This window comes from Arvicanthis niloticus, chromosome 15, assembly GCF_011762505.2.
Source record: "Arvicanthis niloticus isolate mArvNil1 chromosome 15, mArvNil1.pat.X, whole genome shotgun sequence".
In the NCBI taxonomy this organism is placed as follows: Eukaryota; Metazoa; Chordata; class Mammalia; order Rodentia; family Muridae; genus Arvicanthis; species Arvicanthis niloticus.
In genome coordinates, this window is record NC_047672.1 from 30,323,321 (window position 1) to 30,348,488 (window position 25,168).

Below are 25,168 nucleotides of genomic sequence, written 5' to 3' on the forward strand. Positions count from 1 at the left end.
TCCACATTTATCTCTATGAATGGAAGTGTTAATTGGCATAACTACTATTTTAATTTTACCCAAAAATATGAGATTGTTTCAACTTACATTTGTTATAAACAAAAACCCCACATGTTAACACAAATCCATCTAGTTTCTTTAAATATAGCCATGTAGTATTCAGTAGTATTGGTCTGATATAATTAGCATTGTATCATTTACGAAGCCCTTTTCCTACTAACAGTATTCAGGTCTTTGATATCCCCACGCCCTAAGAAAAGGCTGCTTTGAAACAAACCCTCAAAAACTGGTATGTACTCTGTTTCTGTTACATGGATGGGTTCTTCCAACTGTGTTGGTTTTCAGCTATGTTACCTCTTTGTCTTCTTTTACTGATGTCAGAAGTGTCTGTAATACCTCATGGTGATGATATAAAGTTCAGTGGGATAATGGAGTGAAAACCCCAGGTGGTAGAAGTGGCCCTACCTCAAGTCACTCTCTAGGAATCTAGTAGAGTGGAGTTGCTGGAGCCAACGGTGTCCGCCTTTCAGATTTGATCACAGTGTTGCTATAAATCTTGACCTTCTCGACAACAAAACAAACAAAAAAACAAAAACTTGTTTTTTAAAGAAAGACTCCTGGTTTGTGAAACTTTGTGGCCTTTTGACTTGTGTGTGGTAAAGCACTACATAATGGCACATCATTTGTGGGGTTTGCTTTGAGTTTGTAATTCCCTAGAGGTGAATTGAAAAGATTCGTTGTAGAACTTTTCCATTAACTCTGGGGAAAACTACAGAGCAAAAAAATGTCCTTTGGGCAGAAATGTCAATCCATGCCTCTTTCTGAGCACTCGGAGACTGAAGCACCCAGAAGCCGATTTAATAGGAGAATAGAAAAGCAAAATATATACACATCTTCACCTTTTCTAACGGAGGAGAAGACAAATGAAAAGTATATTTTTGGAACTTGATGATGCAGAGAAAATAAGATGGTTGCTGCGGCGGGTGCATGAGGCTTGGGGTCTTTAAAAGATGCGAGTGCTAAGCTCATAAGACAGCCTGATCCAATCTTGGCAGTGATACATCTTTTAGTACTTTGTGCCATGAAATTCCTCCTTTGTGTGACAGTTTGTGGGACAGGAGCTTAAGATCAGGACACTAGTTAGTAGGCTTCTCCACAGCAGCTCTATAGGAAGGAAAGTCATTTGCTCTGACTCCCAGTTCTAGGTCTTCATGACTTTTTTTTTTTCTTATATACTAGGGCTTTTCTAATTTTCCATTTTGTAAGTTGATTATAGTCTTAATGAAATAATAAGTGACCACTACAGACTAGTGCTGGATGTTTGTAGCTGCTTACATTCCACCCACAAGATACTTGTCCTTGCTGTGCTACAATAAGGTGTAGTCGTCCTCCTCTGTACCGTGGGTCCATAAGAGGTGTGTGATGCAGGAGCAAATGAAGCCCCTTCATGTTCTTGGTGCATTCTAGGCAGCCAGTTGTTAGCTAATCATTATCATCATCAGTACCATGTTTCTGTCGTGAGTTTTGTGTTTTTTTTTTTTTTTTTAACTTGGTGTGTATATAATCCAGTGTCTGTTTCCCTAGGGCATAATCCCTGAACAAAGTAAAAACCACAATTGAGAATATACTATGATTTTAAAAGTATATGTTTAAAGACATCTTTTCTGTCAAATCATTTGCCAACATTTAAAACACTGCTCAAAATAATAATTACATTTTAGCATGCTAAGTGAAGACAGTCTAATTTGGTTAGACATGCATCTGGAATGTTGAGCTCACATAAACACTGCTGTTTCTAGCTTATGATATAGTTCTTATCCAATACTGTGTCACACCTTTAGAATACGTGTTTTGTTGGAGATTATGGGAAAGTTTAGGTTGGTGGCCTTTGCAATTCATTCCAGACTCATTTGCTTGGCACATGATAATTTTTCCCAGGACTAAAACTCACCTCTGTGTAAACCCTGACCCCATGTTCGGTCACAGGAAGGGTAAACCATTGGCAGTGAGAAAGGATCCCTAACCCTGTAAGTGTGTGTGCCTGTGTGCTTAACAGCCATCTAGATAGAAGGCTTCGCTGGCCTCCTCACAGGTACAGCCCTGTTTCTATGAGGAAAGCCTGGGGGAAACAGCCTGTCTCCAAGTTGTTGCAGCAGCTTTTAGCATTTTTATATAGCAGTTCAAGAAATCTTGTTTTCAAATGAAATCTTTATAGGCACTTCTAATGCCTACAGATGATAATGTGGTATTTATTACTGTAACTATAGTTTATATGCTTATTTACAACCTCTGTTTATTATAAAATAACAATGAAGCTTATTTTCATGAATATAGCATTTAATAAGTGGGGCTAAGGATGGCGGCTCTGATCTTGTTTTAGCCTTAGTCCCCATATTTATGCATTTGGTGATGGTATTGTAATAATCCTGATTTTGCTGGTAAGTGATGGCAAATGATCCCAGGTTATCTTTTAACAGCCTGTCTCACAGTCACAAGATACTCATCCATCAGTCTGATCTATATGATTAAGACCAAAATAAGTTTCTGCTTCAAAGCTGAATAATTGACAGTATCTAATAAATCATAATATAGAGGGTGAGACAAACACCTCAAACTTATCATATTAAGGGACAATATAAAATAATCTGATAGCCCCTCAGCTTCATCCCTTCACCTTCTTCCTGTACCTCAGTTCATCCTTTACAGTATACACCTTGCCCCGTGTCCTCCTGCAGCTCTGCCCTCACTGTCTGCACACATAGTGTGCACACTACAGCCTTGCCATTCTCCTGCCCATGACCTGCCTCCATAATCTGTCAAGACCTGTCGTGGGGGTTAATTTCTTTGTTTTCTCTGTGAACTCCTCTACCCCTTCTTCCTTCCCCCCTGAAATGCCACCACTGATTGCTGTATGTGCATCGGTGTAATCCATGCACTGATTATGTCTAAGCTGTGCCATAGTTGCCCACACCCCTGTTTTCTTTCTCATCTGTGAGCCCCAGAAAGCACGTGCCGTGTGTGAGCAGTTCAAGCCCATCAGTGCAGCAGGTGCACGATAGTGAGAACTGGGCAGTTGCTCAGTTAATGCCAGTATCCTGATGTACTGAATTGAACTGTGCATATGCAGCCATGTTCTCAACCTTCACTCTCAGTGTCTCTACCCTGGAAAAGGCCCTAACATAGCCTGGGACTTACAGGAGAGAGAATTTACCTAAAAAAGCTAAGTAAGAATTATTCCCTAGGAGCTCCCAGGGCCCATTTGGAGATTGCATCCAGTTATAGCTTACAGACCTTGTTTCCAGTGAACTGAGACAACTAGTCGGCAGGAAGTTATTCTTTGTATTTCTCTACCAGCAGTGCTGTGTTTGGGCAACACATGCTGACATGAACTCACTCGGCAAGTAAGGAGACTGGCTGTGCTGACCTCTGTGCCAGCCTATTGGTTTGTCATCTCTTGGTTTTCTTTGCAGGGCATTAATACAGAGCGGGTTTTTGTTAAATATTAGTTAATTGCCAGACTTCCTTGCCAGACGTACCCGAGAAACTGAGTCTCCTGTGACAGTATCGAAAGGATGGTTAGATCAATAGATACTTATATCAATAGGGTAGGTAGAATGTGAACTCAAGGAATTTCCAGTTCATGACGGGCCTTTAACTAATAAACAACTTTGAATTAGAAATTCCTTCAGTTCAAATTTCTGTAACATGTGAGTTTTTGTCAAGGAAAGATTAGTGGGACTCAAAATTTCTTGACTTTTGCTGTTTTGAAGCCTGTTTTTGCTTCTGTTGATGTAGACAGATTTATATTTGAAAACTAAAGTATGTCTCATTAACATTTTCTAGTTGAACCTGGAAACATAAATTTTTCAAGCCAGGTTGTTGTCTACCAAGAATGACAATTAAATGCTGTATAACAGGTTTTCTTCTTGCCTACCTCTCTACCTTCCCCACAAGGTCTCTACTGTCTGCTCCCTGAGTCTGTCTTAAATTTGATGTTAGAATTTTCTGAGCAAAGCACTAATGGCACCGAGGAGAAACTTCTCTGTACGTAAGGACAAGAGAGACATTCCTCGTTCTGACTCAGTTAAAACTGTACTGATTGGCAAGTCCTTTACACTGCCCAGATCACTCCCTCCCTTGCATACATTAGTGTATCCTCACTGTGATGGAGTGGTTTCACTGCACCAGGGACATATTTATTAAGATGGACAACGGCAAAGACACCATGTTAACTTTCATTGTCAGGAAAGCCACAGCAGCTGGCATACTCTGGTGTCAGCTTTTGCTTAGACTCATGAAAAGTTTCCCTCATGAAGAAGACACCACACTGCAGTCTGCAACAGGGTATTATCACACATGATAGCCGGCTATAGTGAGGTTCTCACATTCTGTTCCCTGCTGTGGGTGGATCAAGCCCTCTGAGCAGTACATGATCGTCCTAAAGGTCACTCATTCACTTCTGCTTGGGAGTGGCAGGAATTTCCTAGCCATAGCCAGCAAAGCGGGGGTGGGGGTGGGGAGGGGTGGGGGGATGGGGGGGTGGCACTAGTCACTAGTCATTATTTAAGTGCTGGACACAGTTGGTTCATTGTTTGTTCCAGGGGACAGCCGTTGAGTAATTACACATGGTTTTGCCTCTAAATACAGGCCTGCTCAGTCCTCTGATACCCTGGCTCTTGCGCATGTATAGCACTTTCAAGTGGTAGCAGGTGGCCTATCTGGGAAACGGCACTTGTGCCTCCTTGCTCAATAGGACTTTCATCCCTGAGGAGCAGAGTTCTTTTGCAGCTGTTTTTATCTTCAGTGTACTTTGTTACAGTAGAGTGCTCTTTATGTGATTAAAACTTTCCTTCTCTTTGAAGTCCACAGCCTCACACATTCTAGTCTTATCTTGATGTACATAACAGCCACTGTGTTTTCCTTTAAGTGAAGGTAATCCCAGGAGAAGGCTCTCTGCTGATCACATGAACAAAGACATTATAGATAATGCCAGAAAGTAGAAACAGCTTAGGAGAGCATCTTCACATGGCCACATTTTGTCATAGTTGAATCTACCTCCATTTTGACAATACGCAGTTTTTGGTGGTGGTGGTGGTGGTGGTGGTGGTGGTGGTGGTGGTGGTGGTGGTGGTGGTGGTGGTAGTGGTGGTGGCGGTTGCTTGTTTGCTTGCTTCTTTTGAGGCTTTCTATGTCCTTTACTGAAGTACGTTCTTCTAGCAAGGTTTTACTCTCTCACACTTTCTATTAGCTTCTTTACCTGTGGAGTGTGCATATGGAACTGTTTTCCCAAGCAGCAGAGTGAAAGGGTGTGGACAGAAGTGTGCATCCATCACTACTGAGACACAGCATGGCCCCAGCCCAGGCAGCTTATCTGTGAGTTCTGGTGCTGGAGTGGCTGGGAATGATCAGACAAGCCCCTGCCATAGCAGAAGAAGCATGGCAGCAGCTGGAGAAAGTCACATTTGGCCCATGATGGCAGCAAGATGGTGCCCAGGAAGCCCTACTCTTGGGTTTGGAAAGAGCCAAATGATGAAGGTTGGATGTGAGATGGTGTCATTAAGAGTTTTCTGGAGCAACAGAGCCATTAAATCTGAAGCCAAATGAGCTCATATGTTATGTGTGGGGATCGTCTCCCCATGCTATGATAGTAGTCGACTGTTAGGGAACTTTCCTCTCGTACATACTTGAAAGGGGTCAATGCTGAATCTCAGCTTAATGTCAGCTTTCAAAACAGGCAGTTAAGACCAAGGCTTAAACAGCAAGGGAAACCCACTCTTTCCTCCAGGAAGTGAAGAAATCTGCTGTTAAGCCCAGACTTTTCTGTGGCTTTGCTTCCCTTTAGAGACTGGAGTGAGTCAGAGAGGGAGTTATCTGTTCTTTCATATTCAAGAAACCTTGCTGGTTTTTGTATGACAAGGTTCTGGCAAAGAGCCAAGCTTCTCAAGAATTTTGACATTACAAAAGGTGCAGCCTTTAGGGTACTACCAGAGGAAAGTGCAAAGCTAAGAGTCCAGCCCAAGATCAACAGCACTGAAAGAAAGGCTGCTTGCAAAGGAAGGCAAGCACATTTTGTTTCTGGCACTGTCTCAGGTTGGGCATGGTGGCTCCTGACAGCTCTGTGGTGAAAAAAAATCTGATTGAGGGGCTTTACCTAAAACTGTCAGGGTTTGACTAGTGATGTCTGTCACTGGCCTAAGCATCAACACAACTGACGTTTTAACTGTGCTTGCTATGACACACCACAAGTACGCATGCATATCTGTTTACCATGTAATTATTGGCTCCTAAACCAGAAATAAACAGAATGGAGTAGATAAGAAAGGAAAGAGGAAATCCAAAAGCATTGATGTTTGTTCCTGGAGCTATTTGGAGGGTGGAAAAATGACAAACCTTAAACAAGGAATCTTTGTTTTGTTACTTCTTGTGCTGATGTGGCATGTTGTCAGAGAACACATTATTTCACAGTCATTCCCTGTGACCGAGACCAGTGCAACTGTAGCTAGTACTGAAGGGCCTTAAAAAGTAACCAGAGGGAAAGCAGCTGTTGATAGAGCATCCTGGTGGACAGTCACACCTGCCATCTTGTTTTCAGCATGAGGATATATTACCATTCTGTGGTGCTTAGAATTTGTAAACTAGGGAAAGATAGCAACCCTCTCTGCTTTTGTGATGGTTTGATGGGCAGAAGCCGCAGTTTACAAGTGGTGAAGTGACTCCAGTCAAATGACCTGTCCTGAATACTACAACAGGATAGGCTCTACTTCTTACGTCGTTTTTCTTCACTCAAAATATTAGTACTCATAGCAAATACAAAAGTGGCGAAATTTGATGGTATTTGACAGACCTTAGTATTATAATTGATTTATCACCATGTTAAAAAGCTTTGATGAGAGCCCTCATGCTTTATTTCATTATGTATGGTAGTGATGATAATTAACTCGGTAATTATTCAATTTAGATAACCATGTTAAACTTAAACTGGAATTTCAGTCCAGAGCAGCACATGACATGCTCTCCTTTCTGGGCTTTTCCATCCAAATCTACACTGGGGTTATTAGCTATCACTGACAGTTTGTATTGATCCTTTCGGGCAGATAAGTCTCAAATGACTGTTTTATAACTTAAACCACAGCCACAACCATTATACATCTCTTACCAAGTTGTGTAGGCTTTCCACCAGTTACCTTTTGTGCCGTAATGAATCCACAAATATTCTGGCTTATGTTGTTGGCTCCAAGTTCTAATTCATACTTGACAGAAACTAATCCTGCAGCTTCCAGAAGCCCTTTAACTTTTACCTAGGTTTTCTTAGCAACCACCCCATAGTACATGGAGAATCTTTCTGGCCCCTCTTCTCTGTTCCTGTCTATGCACAGGCTACAGAGCCATGGACATCAATTTTGTCATTATCAAACAATCTAAATCTCATTTACTTCCTTGTTGCTATGATAAAATTCCTGACCAAAGCAGTTTATGGGATAAAGTGTTTATTTCAACTTACAGTTTCAGAGAGACACAGTCCTTTGTAGTGGAGAGACGGGGCAGCAGGCAGAGAAGGCACAGTGTCAGGGAACAGGAAGCTGACTGGTGGTAGCATTGCATCCACGAGGAAATAGAGTAAAACAGAAAGTATCACAAAGCTGTAAGCCCTCAGAGCCTGTCCTAGTGATCCACTTCCTCCAATGAAACTCCACCTCATAAGGATGCTACAACTTTCCAAAACAGACCACCTGGGGACCAAGTGTTCAAACACATGAACCTGTGAGACACATTTCACATCAACCCAGAGAACCGCCTAGAGCTATCTCAACAGGAAGCCACCATTAGAACTTTCCTATGTCTTTATTGTTTCTCAGTGCCCTTTGGTGGTTATAGCTCCTGGTCAGGGTTGGAGAAGAATCAGCCTTAGCACGTAAACACAGAGAAGTGGCAGCCAGCCTTTTAAAATAAAACTGGCACTTCTGGGCCTCCTGCTGAAGACTGCCAGCCTAACTTTACAAAATGACATTTATGACCCTGACGATACAGAAACTCAATGAAAGAGGCTGAAAACCAGTCTCTAGCATGTTTGAATACTGGCTTAATGGCAATAGTGCTTTAACTGTGTGGTGTTTATTATTCTCAAAATACCCAACTTATTTTAGACAGGCTTCTGCTAGCATGAAAGCAAATTAAAGCAGTTTACCATCAATTCTGCTCAGTTCCCCTTACCGCCTAGTCGCAAGTAGCAGCCTTACCACCAGCAGTGGGCAGATCTGTGCCAAGTGTAATTACTTCAAATACAATTCCATTTATTCATAGGGAGGACTTGCTCCCCATGAGAACTTAGTTGAGGAAAGAAAAAGAAAAGCATATAGGTTTATGTTAATTATATACTTCATGCTGGAGATTTGATTTTTACAGGAGCACAGTCTTATACCCCTTCTATTCAACACATGGGCAATAACCACCTTTGATAGCACTCAGACACTATAGGCACCTTCAGGTTATATAAGGGGTCACCAGTTCTAGGGTTGTATTGTAATACTTGATTTGGGCTTGGCTGTTTGAAAGTTGATGTCTGCTTCTCTTTGGATTTAAGGTGAACTAATAGAATCCCAAAATATAGAAATGTATTCATTGAAATATTCTTTGTGTCAATCATCATTGGTGGAAACTGATAAAGAAGTTTCACTGTTGAAGATTAAGCAACTGGTTCAAGCTGCTTTAATAAGGAAGAGGTAGAGCCCAGATCTGGACTTTTTGTTTTGAGATATTAGGCCCTGTGTTTTTGCCATGACAGTAAATGACTAAAGGATGAACAATAGTTATTCTAGAACCAAATCAGATTTGATCATGCTGCTGTGTTGGGAAACTGTTCTCACTTCCTTTTCAGCTTGTCTTCCTAGTACTCCTTGGCCATTCATCCTTCCAGACACACCTCCCCACACATACACTGGTTGATGCAGGGCACTGCAATACAGAGAAAGTGGCTTTAAAGAGAGATACAACTGAGCCGCCTGTGGTATCTCACAGATGTGCCACATACTGAAGCTTATAATTAGACATGACTGGTCACCCAGGTAACTTGACATTCTGAGGATTATAAAAAGTGCTGCCTGGTGTTGAAGAAACCTACACTACAGACACTATGTTGAGTCAAAGACAAGTTCTTGTGAGGCTGAGACCTGTGGTCTAAATAAAAGACACAGGAAGGAAGGGTTGCTGGACCAGTGTGTGTTAAGAGCCAATGGAGAGAGCTTGACTCCTTTAGGGCTGTGAAGGGGGAGGCAGAGTATGAGAAAGCACAGTAGAGAGAGAGAGCTCAGGCAGAGGTGATGTCTTCTCAGACCCAGTAGGCTGTAATCAGTTGTTTGGATTATTGAATTCCAAAGTAGGTAGCAAGTCTTCAGGGTTGGCGTGAGAACTGGAAGTCAGATCTGTTACTTAGAAGGATCAATCTGATTGTACTTTTGTTCGTAAAGGTGAAGGATAGAGGATGGAAACCAGGAGACTATTTAGGAGACTAGTAAGACTCCCCAGAAAGCTGGGCATGGTGGCTCAGATTAGGGAAATGACTACAGAGATGGAGACGAGGGTCCATTCCAGATCTAATTGAGACTTTAACTTACAATAGTAGGTGACAGATTGGATGCTGGTAACATGAAAGGAGGATATATCAAATAGAACTCTGATTTTGTGGGCCCAAGTGCTACAGTGGGCAAGAAAGCTCAAGAAGAAACAGGAGGAAATTGACAGTTGAGTTGTAACTGTGCAATGCCTATAAAACTCTCGTTGTGGGTAGTGAGCGGTAGGAGTCCCTGTCTGAGCACTAACTATAGATCCAGACTGATAACAGCATTCAGTCATGCTAGGAGTGGAGCTACCTGCCGATAGAGCACAGACAGGCAATTACAGAGACAACCAAACAGCCTGTGAGCCTGAGGACATCAGCGGGTAGAGTAAGTCAGAGCTGGGAGGAAGAGCAGGCAGGCGCATACTGCAGAAGCCAGGAACTCTTCTCCAGAAAGGGGGCAAATTTACCAGGTCATCAGTTCTATGATGTCTACCAGAAGCCACTTGATTTCTGCTCTGTGACTTTAGCTGGAGCCGTCCTTTGAGCAGTTGCATGGTAACAATCTGCTATGTTGTGTGCCAAAGAGAATGGGTGGAAGAGAAGCAGCCTCAGGAAGGATAGAATGCTTTCTTAGAGCTGTGCCACTAGCCACATGTGAGTGTCTGGCTACAAAGTTATTAAAATTAAATAAGATTTTAAATTGCTTTTGGTAAGGCAAATTTTAGATGTGTGTCAGCCACATATGACTGTGAGTGTGTCTGGGACGGCATAGATTCAAAACATTCCCATTATTACATACTCTTCACTTTGGTAACACTGCTCCAGAAAGTGGAGTCCTGCTGGTAACAATGACCCAGTAGAGAAAGAGCTTGAAGACACCAGAGCACTGTCTCCTAGGATCCCACCAGGATTGGGAGGACATCAGGTGAGAGGTGGATCCAGCTGCAGGGATGTCCTTTCCTTATGAGAGGTTCTCTCAAGAGAAGCTGGGCTCAGATGCAGACTGTATGATGGCAAGGGAAGGGTGTTGTCCTTTGACTTCTATCAGTTATTATGAAATAAGAATAAGACTCATGGTCATTAGCCAGCAGAAAATGGGAAAGCCAGTATTAAGTCTCAGAGGCTGGCCTGAACATGGACCATTGTCATAATTTTGGGGGGTGGGGAGGGGGAGGATATAGCCCAGAAATGCAGCAGCATAGTGGGCAGTTGTTAATGTCAATTCAAGACTGCATGGTGATTCTAGTTCCACTTGTTTTGTGATTTTTCTTCAGAAACACTGAGCTGGAAAGCTGTGTGAGGGGCCATTCATGGACCGGGGCTATGTGTGATGGCATAGATTAATACTGCTGAATCGGAACCCCTGGGGAGATGTAAAACTAATGGAGCTGAGCATGGTGAATCTAATGCAGACATGGATTGAGGAATGCATTGCTTGGCCCTGCAGTAATACATCATTACACACTTACGAGGGAACCACTGAGATTCACCTCCAAAGTACCCCAGTGCCAAACTGATCATAGCCCTGAGAGCCTACGTAATGTATTGTTCTACACTTCACTGTTAGCCTTCTTCATTTTGAGATTCAGCAGCAGCAGAAAATGTTAAGCTAATTTGTTTAATCTTGCCTGCCCTCTAAAAATGCTTAAATCCATTTATGCAGCACAAGGAAATGAGATTATATGATGCACTAGAATGTAATGCCTTCTTACAACATCAGTCCTGAATCTGTAGTTATTCAGAACCACAAAAAGGGGGGGGGGGGCATATTAGGTTCTCTTATTATTATGGAATTATTTTGTGGATGTTTATAGAGGCACAAGTGGCTCCTCTGCTTCTACATCCACATCCAAGTTTCACTTTAGTCGGCCACAAAAGTCTCTGAGGTGGATTTTCCTCTAATTTTTATATTTGATTTATGGCACAGTTTGGGAAATACTAGCAAGTACTTGACTTCAGAATGTACTGCCAAAAATTAGTGGTGTTACTGTGTGTAATTAGTGCGGTTAATGTTAGAGATGGATATTGTTAATTGCCATTTTGCATTCTCAGTCCCCTCTGGCTTCCCCAAACATCCATTTCTCAAGGACAGAGACTGTCTCCTCACTTCCGGGGACTCTGGGGGAGTAAAAGGTTAATATTTCAAATGCTCAGTTTGACAGATGTAAGGCACTCTGTACAGAATTGTTTTGTTACTCAAGCACTCTTTTAAAGCCTCAATGTCCAACCTTTTGAAATGAATTTAGTTCCTATGGAAACTTGTCACTGCTGCAGATAGTGTCCTTATCCATGAGTGAAAACTAAAATCAATTCATAGAATGAGTCTATAATTTTATAACATGGCTTGGGAAATGGACATTAGAAATATGGAAGCTTGTGCTCCTTGGCTCTTATATTGCTTCATGCTGGATTGTATCTGAAAACAACCTTGCAAATGTCACCATCTGTGCTTTCACAGTGAGGCCAGAATAGGTAAATAGGGGTTTAGTGAGAGCCTGTGAGTGCTTTGTTGGTTTGGTCCCCGCCCTCTGTACCATGAGGAGGCAAGGAATATGAGAGCTACATTGGAAGTGAAGGAAGCTGCCAGGGATGGAGGAAGGGGAGAAGGCTGCTTGGCTCCCAGGCAAGTTGGTGACTGTGGACTGTACAGTGAGGAGAACTCATGTTAATGGGCAGGGAATGGAGGCAGTTGAGGCAGAGATCGGAGGTTACTGCACCAATGTAGTACACGATAGCCCAGTAGAATGACGAGGTAAACTGAGGAAGACACAGAAGTAAAAAGCATTTCAGAGGAAGAACTAATAACAATAACATCAAAGGTATCAAAAGTTTAATGCAGCACAATCTGCTGGTAGGATTGTACTGATGAGCACAGGCAGGGAGGGGAGGAGGGTGGGCACAGCTATGATAAGCACCTGCTTTCTCCTAGCTTTAGTCTTGAGCTCTGGTAAAAAAGCTCTTTGGATAGGCAAATCCAGACAGTCACCTAAGCACACGGAGCTGATGAGACCTCTCCAGTAGACGGGCTCGAACACAAGGGTAAGATTGCTGTGTCTCAACGAACTTAGATCTGCCAAAGCCTGAGCCCTGGGAGCTGGTGACTGCGGCAAGGAACAGACTTCACCAAAGATAGTGGACAGAGCGAGTCAGATTGGAGCTTTGGGAATTGCTTAGAATTAGGAATGGAAAGCGGGTGATAAAAGAAAGACTAAGTAGGAAGAATCATACAGGTGGAGGAAATCTCCAGGCTTCTCTAAGTTGTTAAACTACCAGCAACTTTGCTAATGGGTTGTTTTTTCTTAGAAAGTTGCTGAACTCTGAAATGTCAAGGGTTTGCATTAGTACTGAAGCTGAAGCATATGGAGACAGGAAGAGTCACTTTTAAGTTGATGGTTTTGTCTTGGTGTCGCGTGTGAGGTGTCACACCTGGCTTGCGTCTCAGGGTTAACTTCAGCTTCCTACTCCTACTCCGTACCGTGAAACCCATGCACGAAAGCCATGCACGAAAGCCTCCTGGTTAGGACTTGCTGTGCCTAGGCATCCAGGGCAGGGAAGCAGGCTTTTTTCTACAGCAGCTTTCTGGGGCACACAGGGTATCTCTCAGTAATAGATCATTATATTTTAGATGAATTATTTCCTGATAAGCAATCCATGCTCATGATGGAAATTTTAACTCTCATATGCAAAAGTAAATCTCTTGCCTGACTCTGGCTACCTATCCATTTGCCTTCCTTGGAAACAGCTGCTGTTTCCAATTGCTTTTCTTTCGTGTTTTTTTTTTAAAGATGCATTTCCTGCATATATCAGCATATAGATGTCATATGATTTTAAATTGAACTTGTGCGCATCATGAGCCTATGCAGAATAAATAATCATGGTTGACCAACATCCATAAACTCTTATTTTTAAATGTATTTTATGCCAGATTTTTCTCCCATTTCCCATTAACTGTCACCCAACTATTAATTGTTATGGAAGCTGAGAGTGGAACAGGATCTGGACATACTGGGTGTTTTATACAAGGGGAAAGCAACAACTGTGTCTGTGTTCTGGATGTATTTGCTTTGTATAGAAAGGTGTCTAATGGGAATCACAGGAGGAAGTCTGGTCCTCCCTTTGCTGATGTTGAGCAAGTGTAATGGTGTCTTCTATACCCACATAGTGGGCACAGCCTGGGGGACACCTGGGCCTCCTTTCACCTGTACTCTGTCTCTGCTGCTTTGTATTCTTTCTCTGTCCTAGACTTATCCTCTGTTGTGTGGGTTTATTCCCAAGGATTCAGGCCACTCCCGGATGACTCATTTCACCTTTAGAGCTTCCCTCTGCGGAATCTGTTGCCCACCTCTTGTCTCCAATCTCACCAGCCACCCTGTCTACACAGACCCTTCCCTCCACAAACCATCTGGTTATTTGTTTTTCGAGAAAAGGACTCTTGTAACCCAGGTAAACTTCAAACTCTTGATCCTCCTGACTGTCTCCCAGATGCCACCAAGCCCCACCTTGTCTTCAAAAGACCTGGTAGCTATCTGATTAGAATGCCACCTACCTCACTCGACCCCACGTGGCCTCTGTGTTTAAAAGATGCCCACCATCTTATCTGAGACTCTTCATCAGCTCCAGCGAAGGTTAATCTGTCCCTTTCAGATTTCCGCATTGCAAAGATGGAGCACATGAAAGCTGCTCTCCTTAGGGTTGGTATATGCGAAGACTCTGAGCCAACCTAAGCCTCACCCTTGATTGTTTCACCACTCGGTGTTTTGCTTACCATTTTCCTGCCATGTAGGTCCTATCCTGTGTACTGCTGTTGCTGGGGACCACACTCCTTTGGTTCCTGTCAGCTGTCTTTTCCACATGGAGCTCCATCTCTGTCCCACCTTCTGATGGTGCACTTTGCCATTGTCTCTTCGTGCTCAGTTCTCCAATTGTCCGTCTTCCTTCCCTGGCCCTTCCCACACAGCTGTTACCCAAGACCCAGCAGTCCTTCATGTCTTGTCTCCTCACTCCCCTCTGGTTTTACTGGGAATTTCTAATCTGTGGTTGGAGTACCACTCTCCAGCTGTGCTCTAGCTGACAATTTAGATCATGATGGTTGGAAGTCATTTCCACTTAGACTCCCTGACACTGTTTAAATAACCTCATTCTCTAGATCCCTTTGCAAAGCCTTGGCTGAATGTGAATCTGCCAGTCTATCCTCTTCTGTGCCTCCATATTCTGTCCAGTTATCTTGTCCTTACTTAGCTGTGCCTCTATTCTTGCTCTGCCATTCCTTAATAGCCTGTTTCATCTTTACATCTATGTACTACTCCATCGGCCAGCTGGTTGACCTCCATGAGCATCCACATCCATCCCAGTCATCCATGTTGGAACAACTTTTTATTGTTTAGAAAATCCAGTAGCTTCCTTTCTCCTGTAGAATAAAGCCTGAGCTGTGTTATCCTGAGACTCTGCATATTCTAGCCCCTTCCTACTCAGCACTGTCTCCTTCATCCCACCCTGAAAGCTCTGGACATTCTAGACTCCTCTGAGCCTAGACTTTGGCTCACAGGGGCCTTGGCAAAGTAGCCTCTACCGCTTACACTCCACCCTTTAATTAAAGGCGTTCTAAAATTATCCTCTCTTCCAAAAGGCCAGAGGTGAACATCCTTTTTCTCTCAGAAGAGTTGTGGCACTTAGCACTTGCACTGTTTCCTTAACACTTAGGTTATCTTGTATTACATGTGAGCTCAACAATATATAAGCTAGAAGGATGAACTTGATATCCTCCCTGCCCACTGCATGTTGTCCACAGCTGTCATGTATGTCCATGTGGTGTTCTCTCTGTCTGACAGCCCCGTATTCACGGGTGGTCTCCCGATTCTAGTGACAGTACCTAAGCATCCTCATTTGAACAGTGCAAACAGATGGAAGGCAGACAGAAGGCTTGACTCTGCCCTCTTCCCAACTACCACTTCCTCGGCTCTACATTGTCAACACTCTGACACTTAAAGGGCAGATCAGTCTGGGTAATTTTTTTTATCCCTCACTTGTCACTAAAATAAATACATTTGCAGTTCTTTCAGCTAAGGGAGCTCCACACATCCCTTTCAGTATATATCTGGTATTTGAATCTTGCGTCTAAAATGTAGTGAAAGGAAATACCATCTAAGTGATGTCACACTCTCACCACAGACTTAGTTGGTATTATTCTAATTTTTTAGGATGTGTCCCAGTCCTCATTGAGATGTGGGATAGTTTTGTAAATTTGCTTTTAACTTAAACTGTTCATGACTTAATAGTAAAAATACTCTCTTAAATTTGATTATAGCAGAGAAAAGGCAGGGACAGCAGGACCTATTTTTATGTATCGGTAACTGTAATTTTACCACAGGTACCCTCATCTCATCTTCCCTCGGCAGAGAGTATAAACATACATACCAAAGGGTGATTTTATTTGAAAGCTTATTGTAGAGGTGTGTGCTTGACTGTATAAGCCCAGGGTGCTGATCCCGTCCTGTCTAACGAGGACACTCAGGACTGTAGTGCTGCACTGGGCAGAAGAATTTAATGAGACTTGTGAAGTATTTACGGAAAGATTATCTCTGGGAAGTTGTATTTGGTAATTTTCTCAGATCTTCAGTCCATTGCAAGGATCCTGTATTAGAAAAACTAAGTAGTGGTCTGAGAGACATGGCTCAGTCAGCAAACGGTTCATCATTTAAACAGGAGGATCTGAGTTCAGTTTTCCGCTTGAAAGCAACTTGAGTGCCACTGGCAGCTTCTACAGGTAAACCTTGTGCTGAGGTGGGAGAGACAGAAGAATCCCTGAAGCTCTCTGGCCAGTTAGTCAAGCTCTAAATTCAGTGAGAGACCATGTCTCAATTGAAGTAGACACCTAACGTCAACTGCTGGCCTCCATGGGCACTCACAAATATACAAACACATCGGCCAATACATAGCCAATGGGAATTTAAAAGGCTATTAGAGCGTCAGAGCTACAGCCCAGTGGTTCTTGTTGTTCCATTTTCCAGTTCTCCCTCTTCTGAACTGGAGGACTGTCTGCAGGAAGCATGGAGGGACGAAAGGAGTAATGCCTTGGGATTGAAATTGTCTCTGGAAACAAGTGTGCACTAGTGCCTGCATCTAACTTGTGACCTCTTCCACATGTCTTTCCCAGTGTGCACTAGTGCCTGCATCTGTAACTTGTGACCTCCTCCACATGTCTTTCCTGTTGGGTTGAGTGGTGTGCTCAGACAGTCCTTTTGTGTTTTCCTCTAAATGACCAGTATGGTGGGCAACTTACCTTTTTCTCCAGGATTCTCTTCTAATTGTAATAAATTGTTCTGTGCCCCAAGATCCTTCTACCATCCCTACTTTATCTAAGTCCCTCCTGTCTTTTTTCTGTCTCCAAATCTGGGCAGAGATTAAAGATTTGGTTTTGTGAGAAAAGTGAGAAAATACTCTCTTTCATGGTAATGTAGTACAGCTTAATAGGAAGGTTCCAAAAGACTCTTGTGCTAGGGGAAGTGACAAATGCCGAAGAGCCCTACCAATTCAAAGTTACCTTTTGTCTCTTCAAGACTCAGCCACTGTAGTGCCTCGACACACTTAGAATAATGGTGGTTGTAATGCTTGGCTTCTGCTTACTTTTGTGTGAAATCTCCAGTTGACTCAGAACCTCTAAGTTCTTATTACATCCAGCTGCTCCCCCCGCTGCACACTGAGCCTGTGTTAACACATACTCAGAACGTTTTTCTGAGGGAACTCAAAAGAGTCTAGAAGGCTTACTACCATAAGGCTATGGGTGTATTTGCAACCCAAGTTCAAAATCACTGTAGTCTGAGAACTGAACAGATTCCATGCAGCTTGGAAAGGTAGCCTAAGGGATTCTTCAAGCCATTACTTATTTCCTGTTTGCCAGTGATGGATTTCTCATCTCGAATACTGTTTGGCCATATTCCAAACCAGACTTCGAGCAGTGCCTGGCACTGTGTTTATAACCTTATCATTAGGTCACATTTTAAAGCCATGTGTACACTTCTGCTTTACCCTTCTAGGCTGTCAGCGAGCTCATATCTCATTTATCAACTGTCACCATGGATGACATGTAATGAATTCTTAATAATCATTGCTGGATTAATCATATTTGTTGGCGTGACTGAGTGGATAAAAGAATTCATGAACCAACCAAATACTCATATTTTCCATCCTTGGACCAATATTGTAAGCATGCCAAAGTAGCAGAATGGGGAAATGGAAATAAATTACAAAGCCATGGGCTAAGATGACTTTGAACTTGTAGCAGCATCAATTCTGTATATTATACACATACACATTTAAGAAAAATCTAGGGCTGATACATTCTGTACACTTAGGTAATCATGTTCCCAGTTGTCTAATTAGAGAATTGCTTTACATGGTGTTAGGTAAGAGGTGATGCTGTACTTGTCTTTAATATAATAGTGCAGTAAAAAGGGCTGCCCTCTTCCTGAGCTTTTCAGATGGGAACCCTTGGGTGTAAGGTTATTTGTCTCCTTCAGTATCCTCTGGAGATTCAACTTGTATCCTGGAAAATCTCTTCATTGCAGATATCTAAAAGGATCATGTTCCCAGATACTGCATCTCTTAGAACCAAGGGTCATTCCTATGAACTACACTTATATTCTCCTTCTCCACCCCCCCCCACCTCCCACTCCCCCACCCCCACCCTGCTAACAAGGCAAGAATCCCATTTCCACCAGGATGCTCAGTATAAACTGCTGCTGTGAATCAAGCACTGTGGTTAAGTCATTCTCCACTCAGAAACCATTGTGTCCTGGGCAAGATGTGGTCTGGAAGTTGGTTTCTTCCATGTTGAGTTAAAATATTTACATCAGTCATGCTCTATATTCCCCAACTCTACCTAATATTGCCTCTTACTCCAGGTATCCTAAAGAATTTATTTCTCTCCCATTTAGAGATAACAAACTATGTACATAGCCCAGATATGGATCAAGAAAACTATAATAAGGAAAGTAAAAATTAACCCAGTTGTTTCTTTATTCCACACCAGATGCCTGACTTCACAGATCTTTTCATCTGAAGAGTAACATAACTTTTGTCCAAAGGATTACTTACAAAACCAAACAGTAGGGGGTCATCATTCTTTAGAGGTGCATATGGCCCCATTTTTCTAAGAGCAGATGTCGGGGGAAGAGGTGGTGCTTCAGTTCTTCACTGGTGCTGGATGAGTCCAGGCCATAGGACCCCATGGAGGTTCAATGGTTCTAGCAAAATGTTAAGAGTGGTGACTAGAGTTGACTTTCCTCTTAAAAAGAAGCTGGGCTGCAAAGTCTCACAGTGTCACAGTGCTGTCCACCCCAGGAACTGGTATGTGGGCACATCCTGTCCTTTGTCCTTCCTGCCCCTGTCAACTTCAGGTACCTCCAATATTATTGGATGAGAAAGGAGAAATCCACTGAAGAATTGGACAGGTTTGCAGGTAGCCAAAGTTCTCATAACTTAGTACTGAGATACTGAGATCCTTAGGGGATACAAAGCTGGCTGGATTGGGGGTGGGGGCGGAGGAGATAGGACCACATTGCTCCTTACAGTATCTTTGGGGCTTTTATTCCAGACTGTAAATATAAAAAGGTTGACATTGCTTTCTTTTCCTCAGTCACCTTCCTCTTGGGGATCCAGATTATTGAGTTTGGTTCTCACGTCTTTTTTCAAAGTCAGCAGATTAACTAGATGCTTGGCTTTCAAGCCCTAGGTTTACAGAACAGAATTCTATGTAAGTCAGCTTTCATTCCTAGGGGACTGGTTCCAGATCCCAACACATACCAGTATCCTCAGATAGCCAAGTGTCCTACGTAAACTGACTTGGTATTTGCATGTGATATACATACTCTTCCTGAAACTTTCAGTCACCTTTGGGCTGGTTATAATATCCAGTGCAGTGTCAGTGATACTGCATGAATACTTATTAGCCAGAAAAACTCTTCAGTGCAGGTATTTTCGTTTGTTTCTGAGACAGAGTCTCCATAAGTCTGGCTGACTTCAAACTCATGGCAGTCCTCCCACCTCTCCCTCAGCCTCCCAAGTGCTGGAATTGCAAATGAGTGCCGACACTTTGCTTAGCCAGATGCATTCTTTCCCCAAAATATTCTCTCCCTGGTATTGGATACAGATGTGTCCCAGATGTGTCTCTTCTGTGTACGTCTAGTCTAGGTTGTTTCTCTTATGACACCCAGGCTGATTCTGTTTTGCAAATGGTGTGCACTCATCATGAGTGGTGGTTTGCCCGTCACATTGACTACTCCATTGAGCTAAATCACTTGTTCTCAAACGTGGGTCACCACCCCCTTGGCAAACCTCTGTCTCCAAAAAAAAATTTACATTATGATTCATAACAGTAGCAAAATTACAGCTATGACATGTAACAACAATTAATTGATGGTTGGGGAATCACCATAACATGAAGAATTATGTATTAAAGGGTCATATCATTAGAAAGGTTGAGAACCACTGAAATTAAGTGCCAAGCCATGTGTAGTTGAGATCCATGCCCCTTCCCTTATGCTGACAGAGGCTCTTGGCTATTTTTGTGTTGTGATGATAGACAGTACCATAGTAGTTAACCTTGTGCTGGTCATAGTTGGTGGAGAAGGCATCTTGCATTGTTAGTTTTCAGGTCATTACATCACAGATGTGTGTGAAAACAAATGGAAAACAAAGCAGGCAACTGTCAGCAGTATTTGGCCTCTGATATGTAATGATGGAAATCTGAGTAAAGCTCAAATAGAGACGTCATTAATAAAATGGTTAGCAGTTATTAAGAATGCTAGAAATGCTTAAAATTTTGGTTTTCATATCTTGCACTATTAGGAAAAGGTAGTTTACATCTTATTGTGAAAATTAATATCAGGATACTAAAATGTAAGGTAAAGTACAATGAAAATTTAGCGAACAGTGACTGCATTTGAAATCCTTTCTTTGCATTGCATTTTATAGTTACTTTATTATGAATGGTCAGCAATAGTAACTTACATCATTTAAGTACTGGCAGTGGACATGGACTTAGGGTTGCATTTTGAAAAAAAAGTCAGCACTGCTGGCCACTGGGCTAACATCTAAAGAACAGTTTGGTATAATTTAATGATAGCTTTTGGGCTGTACCTTAAGAATAAGAGGTTTCGCTCCATGGCCATGTTACATGAAACGCCTGACCTCATGAAAGATGCGTTGTAGGATCCTATTAAGAAAACAGTTTTCTCTTTAGCATCAGGCATCTCATTAATTCATATTTTCTCCCTGCATACCCCCAGTAGTATTTCATCACAGTGTCTGTAGAGCTCTCACAGGGTACTTCTGGTTAACACACAAGGAAAGGAGCCTCTTTGTGTCTGCACTCACAATGAGTGACTTTTGTGTTCCCCAGAGCTGGGAGAATTCTGACTGCTGGTTGTCACCACATGACTTCTTCTGAACTATCTCCATATATTTCTTTCTCTGAAGTTACCATATTATATGTGCCATTTATATTAGCAGATGGATAAGTAGCTGCCTGGAAACTTAAAGCCCTGATTAACATCAAAGAAGATTGTAAACCATGAAAGTGAGAGAGGCATCAGTGAGGCCGCAGACGGCAGGCCAGGCCGTCAAGCTGGTAACCCAGGGTCACTGTGAGAGGGCCTTCCTGGTACTGCTTTAGTAAGCCTCAGCTCACCCAGCATTCCCCCACCCCCCTTTGACCAATTAATTCATCCTTCAAGAAAGTCTCCTAAGGAAATAGTCTGACTTGGCAATGATAGTTCATGTCCATCACCAGGTGATGGGAAGCTTTGGGAGAATTAGAAACAGCCTGTGTCTCTTTCTGGACTTTTTGCCAAGGCATCAATTACGGGCTTGTTGTGAGTGTAATAAGAAAAACTTGTGAGTGTATTGTCCTAGATGCTTTCTAATTTTGCCATTAAGCATTAGCTAAAAAGGGGGAAGTCTTGCTGGCTCCTGAAGTCACAGGAAAAAAGTGTTCTCTTGTGGTTTTGTTCTTGGATCTCATATTTGGGACTCTGATCCTGCCCTTGTGTCCACTCCAGCCCCTTGGCCATGATCTGAGGTTATGGATGGGGCTGGAGGTTACTTCAGGAGCAGCTTGTGCTTGGGAAAGGAATAACTTAAGGCTAAACAAAATGGCCAGAGGTAGTGGCTCAAGTCTTTAATTCCAGTGCTCAGGAGACAGGCAGTTGGATCTCTGTGAGTTCAAGGCCAGTCTGGTCTACATAAGTGAGTTCTAGAACAGCCAGAGAGATCCTGTCTCACAGCCAACAAACAAGGAAAAAAGTAAAGGAAATAAAAGAGAGTGAATTCAATGAAAAGTTCCCAATGATTTCCATAAGCCAAAAAAAAATATTTTTATTATTGCCTTTTATAAATGTCTGTTTTCAGAGGTTGGCTTTGTTCTAACAGTTCCTTTTGGCTAACTTGGTTTTGGATAATGGTCATTATCGCTGTCCTGTGTTTTCCAGCTCTGTACTCACCTTGCTCTTCATCTTGTCACTCATTCTTTCATTCAGTCTTTCTAAATCCATTGAAATTAAACTGTTTAAATGACCTTTTCAACTACGATTTAATTTTCTGAACTAAATATCTTGGACTTCTGCCTTTTCTTATTTTTGCCTAATAGTGGCGTTTTCCTTCAGCAGGCATGAAAGCAGTCATAAAAGTCAATTGCTGATTCTATGATTATATGAAGGGCTGCTCACAATGCATATTGGAGATGTCTTTGAAGTCCTTTTCCTGAATGGAGGGTGCCAGGGCTTGTGCTTTATGCCCTTCTAATGTTGGATGGTAATCTCATTTAGCATCGTGCAGAGTGAAAACAGTGCATTAGGACAGCATAGTGTGCCCTGCAGATCAATACAGAGGCAGGCCTGCACCACTTGGATGAATCCAAGAGAAATGGACCCTAGTCTACAGAGGATCTGGGGCCCAATTATGCAGTATTTCCCCTCTCTGCATCTAGCCATCAATATGGGTTAAAATGTATACAAAAAGGATTTCAGATGATGGCCACACAAGAGAACACACTGCCAGACAGGAAATCAGGGCTTGGAAATGAGTACTAGTATTGATTTGTGGTGATAAAAGTATATTTTGATATACTTCAAACCATAAATAACTTGAGGACTTGAACCTTTATGACTGAGGGCTCAGCTCAGGGTCAGTGCTTGTGTGTGACTTGCACAGCTGCTTTCTAAAGAGGGAGTGGCATTAGTGAGCTACCTCGTGCCATAATCTTAAGAGAAAAATATATACATAGATATGTGTATGCATATACTTGTGTGAGTGCATGCGCACTTGTGTATGGTGTGTGTGTGTGTGCGTGCACGCGTGTGTGTGTGTGCACATGCCCACAATATGCATGCATGCTGCCTGTGTGTTACTAGTGAAGGAAGTCCATGGGTCTGCTTAGACCTGTTTTTGTCTCCCCTCCACCTTTCCTCTGCCTCTGGACCTAGATGTGTTAGAGTCGTGGTCAGCTGTCTGCATTGGGACAGAAGCTCAATACCTCAGTTCCCCTGTGTGAATCATTAGCATTGTCAGGCATGGATTTGCTGCATTCAGCTGAACTCATGCTTAATCATATTTTATTCAACATTTACCCAGACTCTTGCTGTCGTTGGTTGGTCAGTGGGTTTCGGGGGCTGTGCTTCTAGAAGCATAGCTGACTCCTTTTTGAAGCTGATGTTCATTTATGGGGGATTAGGGAAGCTCAGGTCCAGAAAAATCCACAGACATCCAGAGCTTCGAAGGCTTAAAAAGAATTGAAACCCCTGACATTGGATTTAAATTCTGTTCTCAGGTATTAGGCTAATGAATGAAAAAGTAAAAACAGTGTTGCGTAAAGTCTTTTTCTCTGTATGTCTGCTTTCTTTCTTGGGTAGTGGGAAGAAGATTGCCCCAGGGACACTCATGTGGTTTGCATTTCCACTCCAGCAAAATATATATTAGTATATTTTGTTGGGTAAAGTAATGAGGAGACAAACTGTCACCCAAGGGTCCCTTATTGATGGGAAATATTCCCCCTATGTTCTCTAGGGCTTTTGTTTTAGAACCCATTAAACTTAAAATAACGCTACTTCAGGATTATATGGAAATACCAAATTTAAATTTCAGAGACAGAACTGATAACACTGGAAGCATTTTTTTATTAAACAAACTAATTTTTTTAAAAATACAAATTTGTAGAATAATGATTGTTTTGCATATTTTCTCTCTGTGTGGTTAGTCTTTGTACCTCAAGGTCTGCTACTGTACAGACAACAATATTTTCTGTGTGTAATTCATTTGGCTTATTATTTTCAAGTGTGTATTATAAGCTACGTGGCAGCATTTATGTTTGGCATGCCATTTTCACTGAGAGAAATTTTACTAAAATCTGAGACATGTAAATATAACTGCAGAAGTTTAACCTGGGGAATTTTTAGATGTTTGCCCCCTTCCCTCCCCCCCCTTCAAGAAGCTTATGGTATGACTTCTATAAAAATTATCCACATTGAATAGTGAATGTCACAAAGAAAACAAGACATAATTCCTTGGAATTTACATTCTAGTAAATGTAGGCTGGTGGATTGCACTAGATTATTGCATAGCTCATGACATGGACAGCGTGAAATGTTAACACAGGGTTACCCTAAAGGGAGGAGAAAACCAGTGAGAGTTGTTCAAAGAAGGTTACATGAGTTATGCTTTAAAAGATGGGTAGGTGGTTTTCAGTTACATAGGAAGGGTAGGAATTTGGGTGCCAAGTATTTCCTAGCTTGTGACCACAGATATGCAATCCATAACTGGCCCCTGAATACAATTTACTCAGGGTGCAGCAATGTACAGGGTCCAACAGGGCTAAAGGCAGGCAGGAGCCTGATCATATCTCGGCTGGCCTTGTACTTCATTAAGAAGCAATAGAGAGGGACTGACTTGGATCTATGGATTTACAAAGAACCCTCTGGGTGACCTGTGGAAGCAAGGAGAGGACCGAGACTATAGACACAAAGACCAGAGGCCATTGCCTGGATCAAGGAAGTACTTTGAATTTGTGTAATAACAGTGAGACTGCAGGGACCAGATTTTTATGACCTGCTGGCTGTGGGCATGCCAGAGAGAAGTTGGGACAGGCAGGTTTCTGACTTGCCAGACCAGGCTGTAGCACTGGTATCATTTGTGGGACCTAGGCGTATATGCTTTATATAACCTTTAACCTTGACCATAATAACCTTGACCGTTAATGAGGATGCCTTGTCTCAGTTGTCCTCACTTTTGTTTCCAGGCGGTATGAATATCATCCAGTCTGTGCAGATCTGCAGACCAAAATCCTCCAGTGTTACCGTCAGAACACGGAGCAGACCCTCAGCTGCGCCGCTCTGGCCAGCCAATACATGCATTGTGTCAACCATGCCAAACAGGTAGGTATGCGAGCTGACTGGAGCACCTCGGCAGTGGTAAGGACCCAAGGGGTGGGAAAGCTTTCTAAATTCAACTAGTCCTCCCCGGCCAGAGTCTCTGAAATCATTTGATGTGGCCATAGCTTTATCTAGTTCACTGTCAGAAGAGTCCAGATTCTAGCTAGGCGTAGTGGCTTAGGCCAGTGTTCCC

General features: G+C 42.5%; 1 protein-coding gene across 1 annotated transcript in view; it reads left to right on the forward strand.

Annotated features, from left to right (window-relative positions):
• Positions 1-25,168, forward strand: part of Chchd3 (coiled-coil-helix-coiled-coil-helix domain containing 3) — a 243,877-nt gene that overhangs the window by 208,251 nt on the left and 10,458 nt on the right. The window contains exon 7 of the mRNA XM_034519731.2: positions 24,843-24,978. Within this exon, the coding sequence (XP_034375622.1) occupies positions 24,843-24,978 (136 nt within the window). The remainder of the gene's footprint in view (positions 1-24,842; positions 24,979-25,168) is intronic.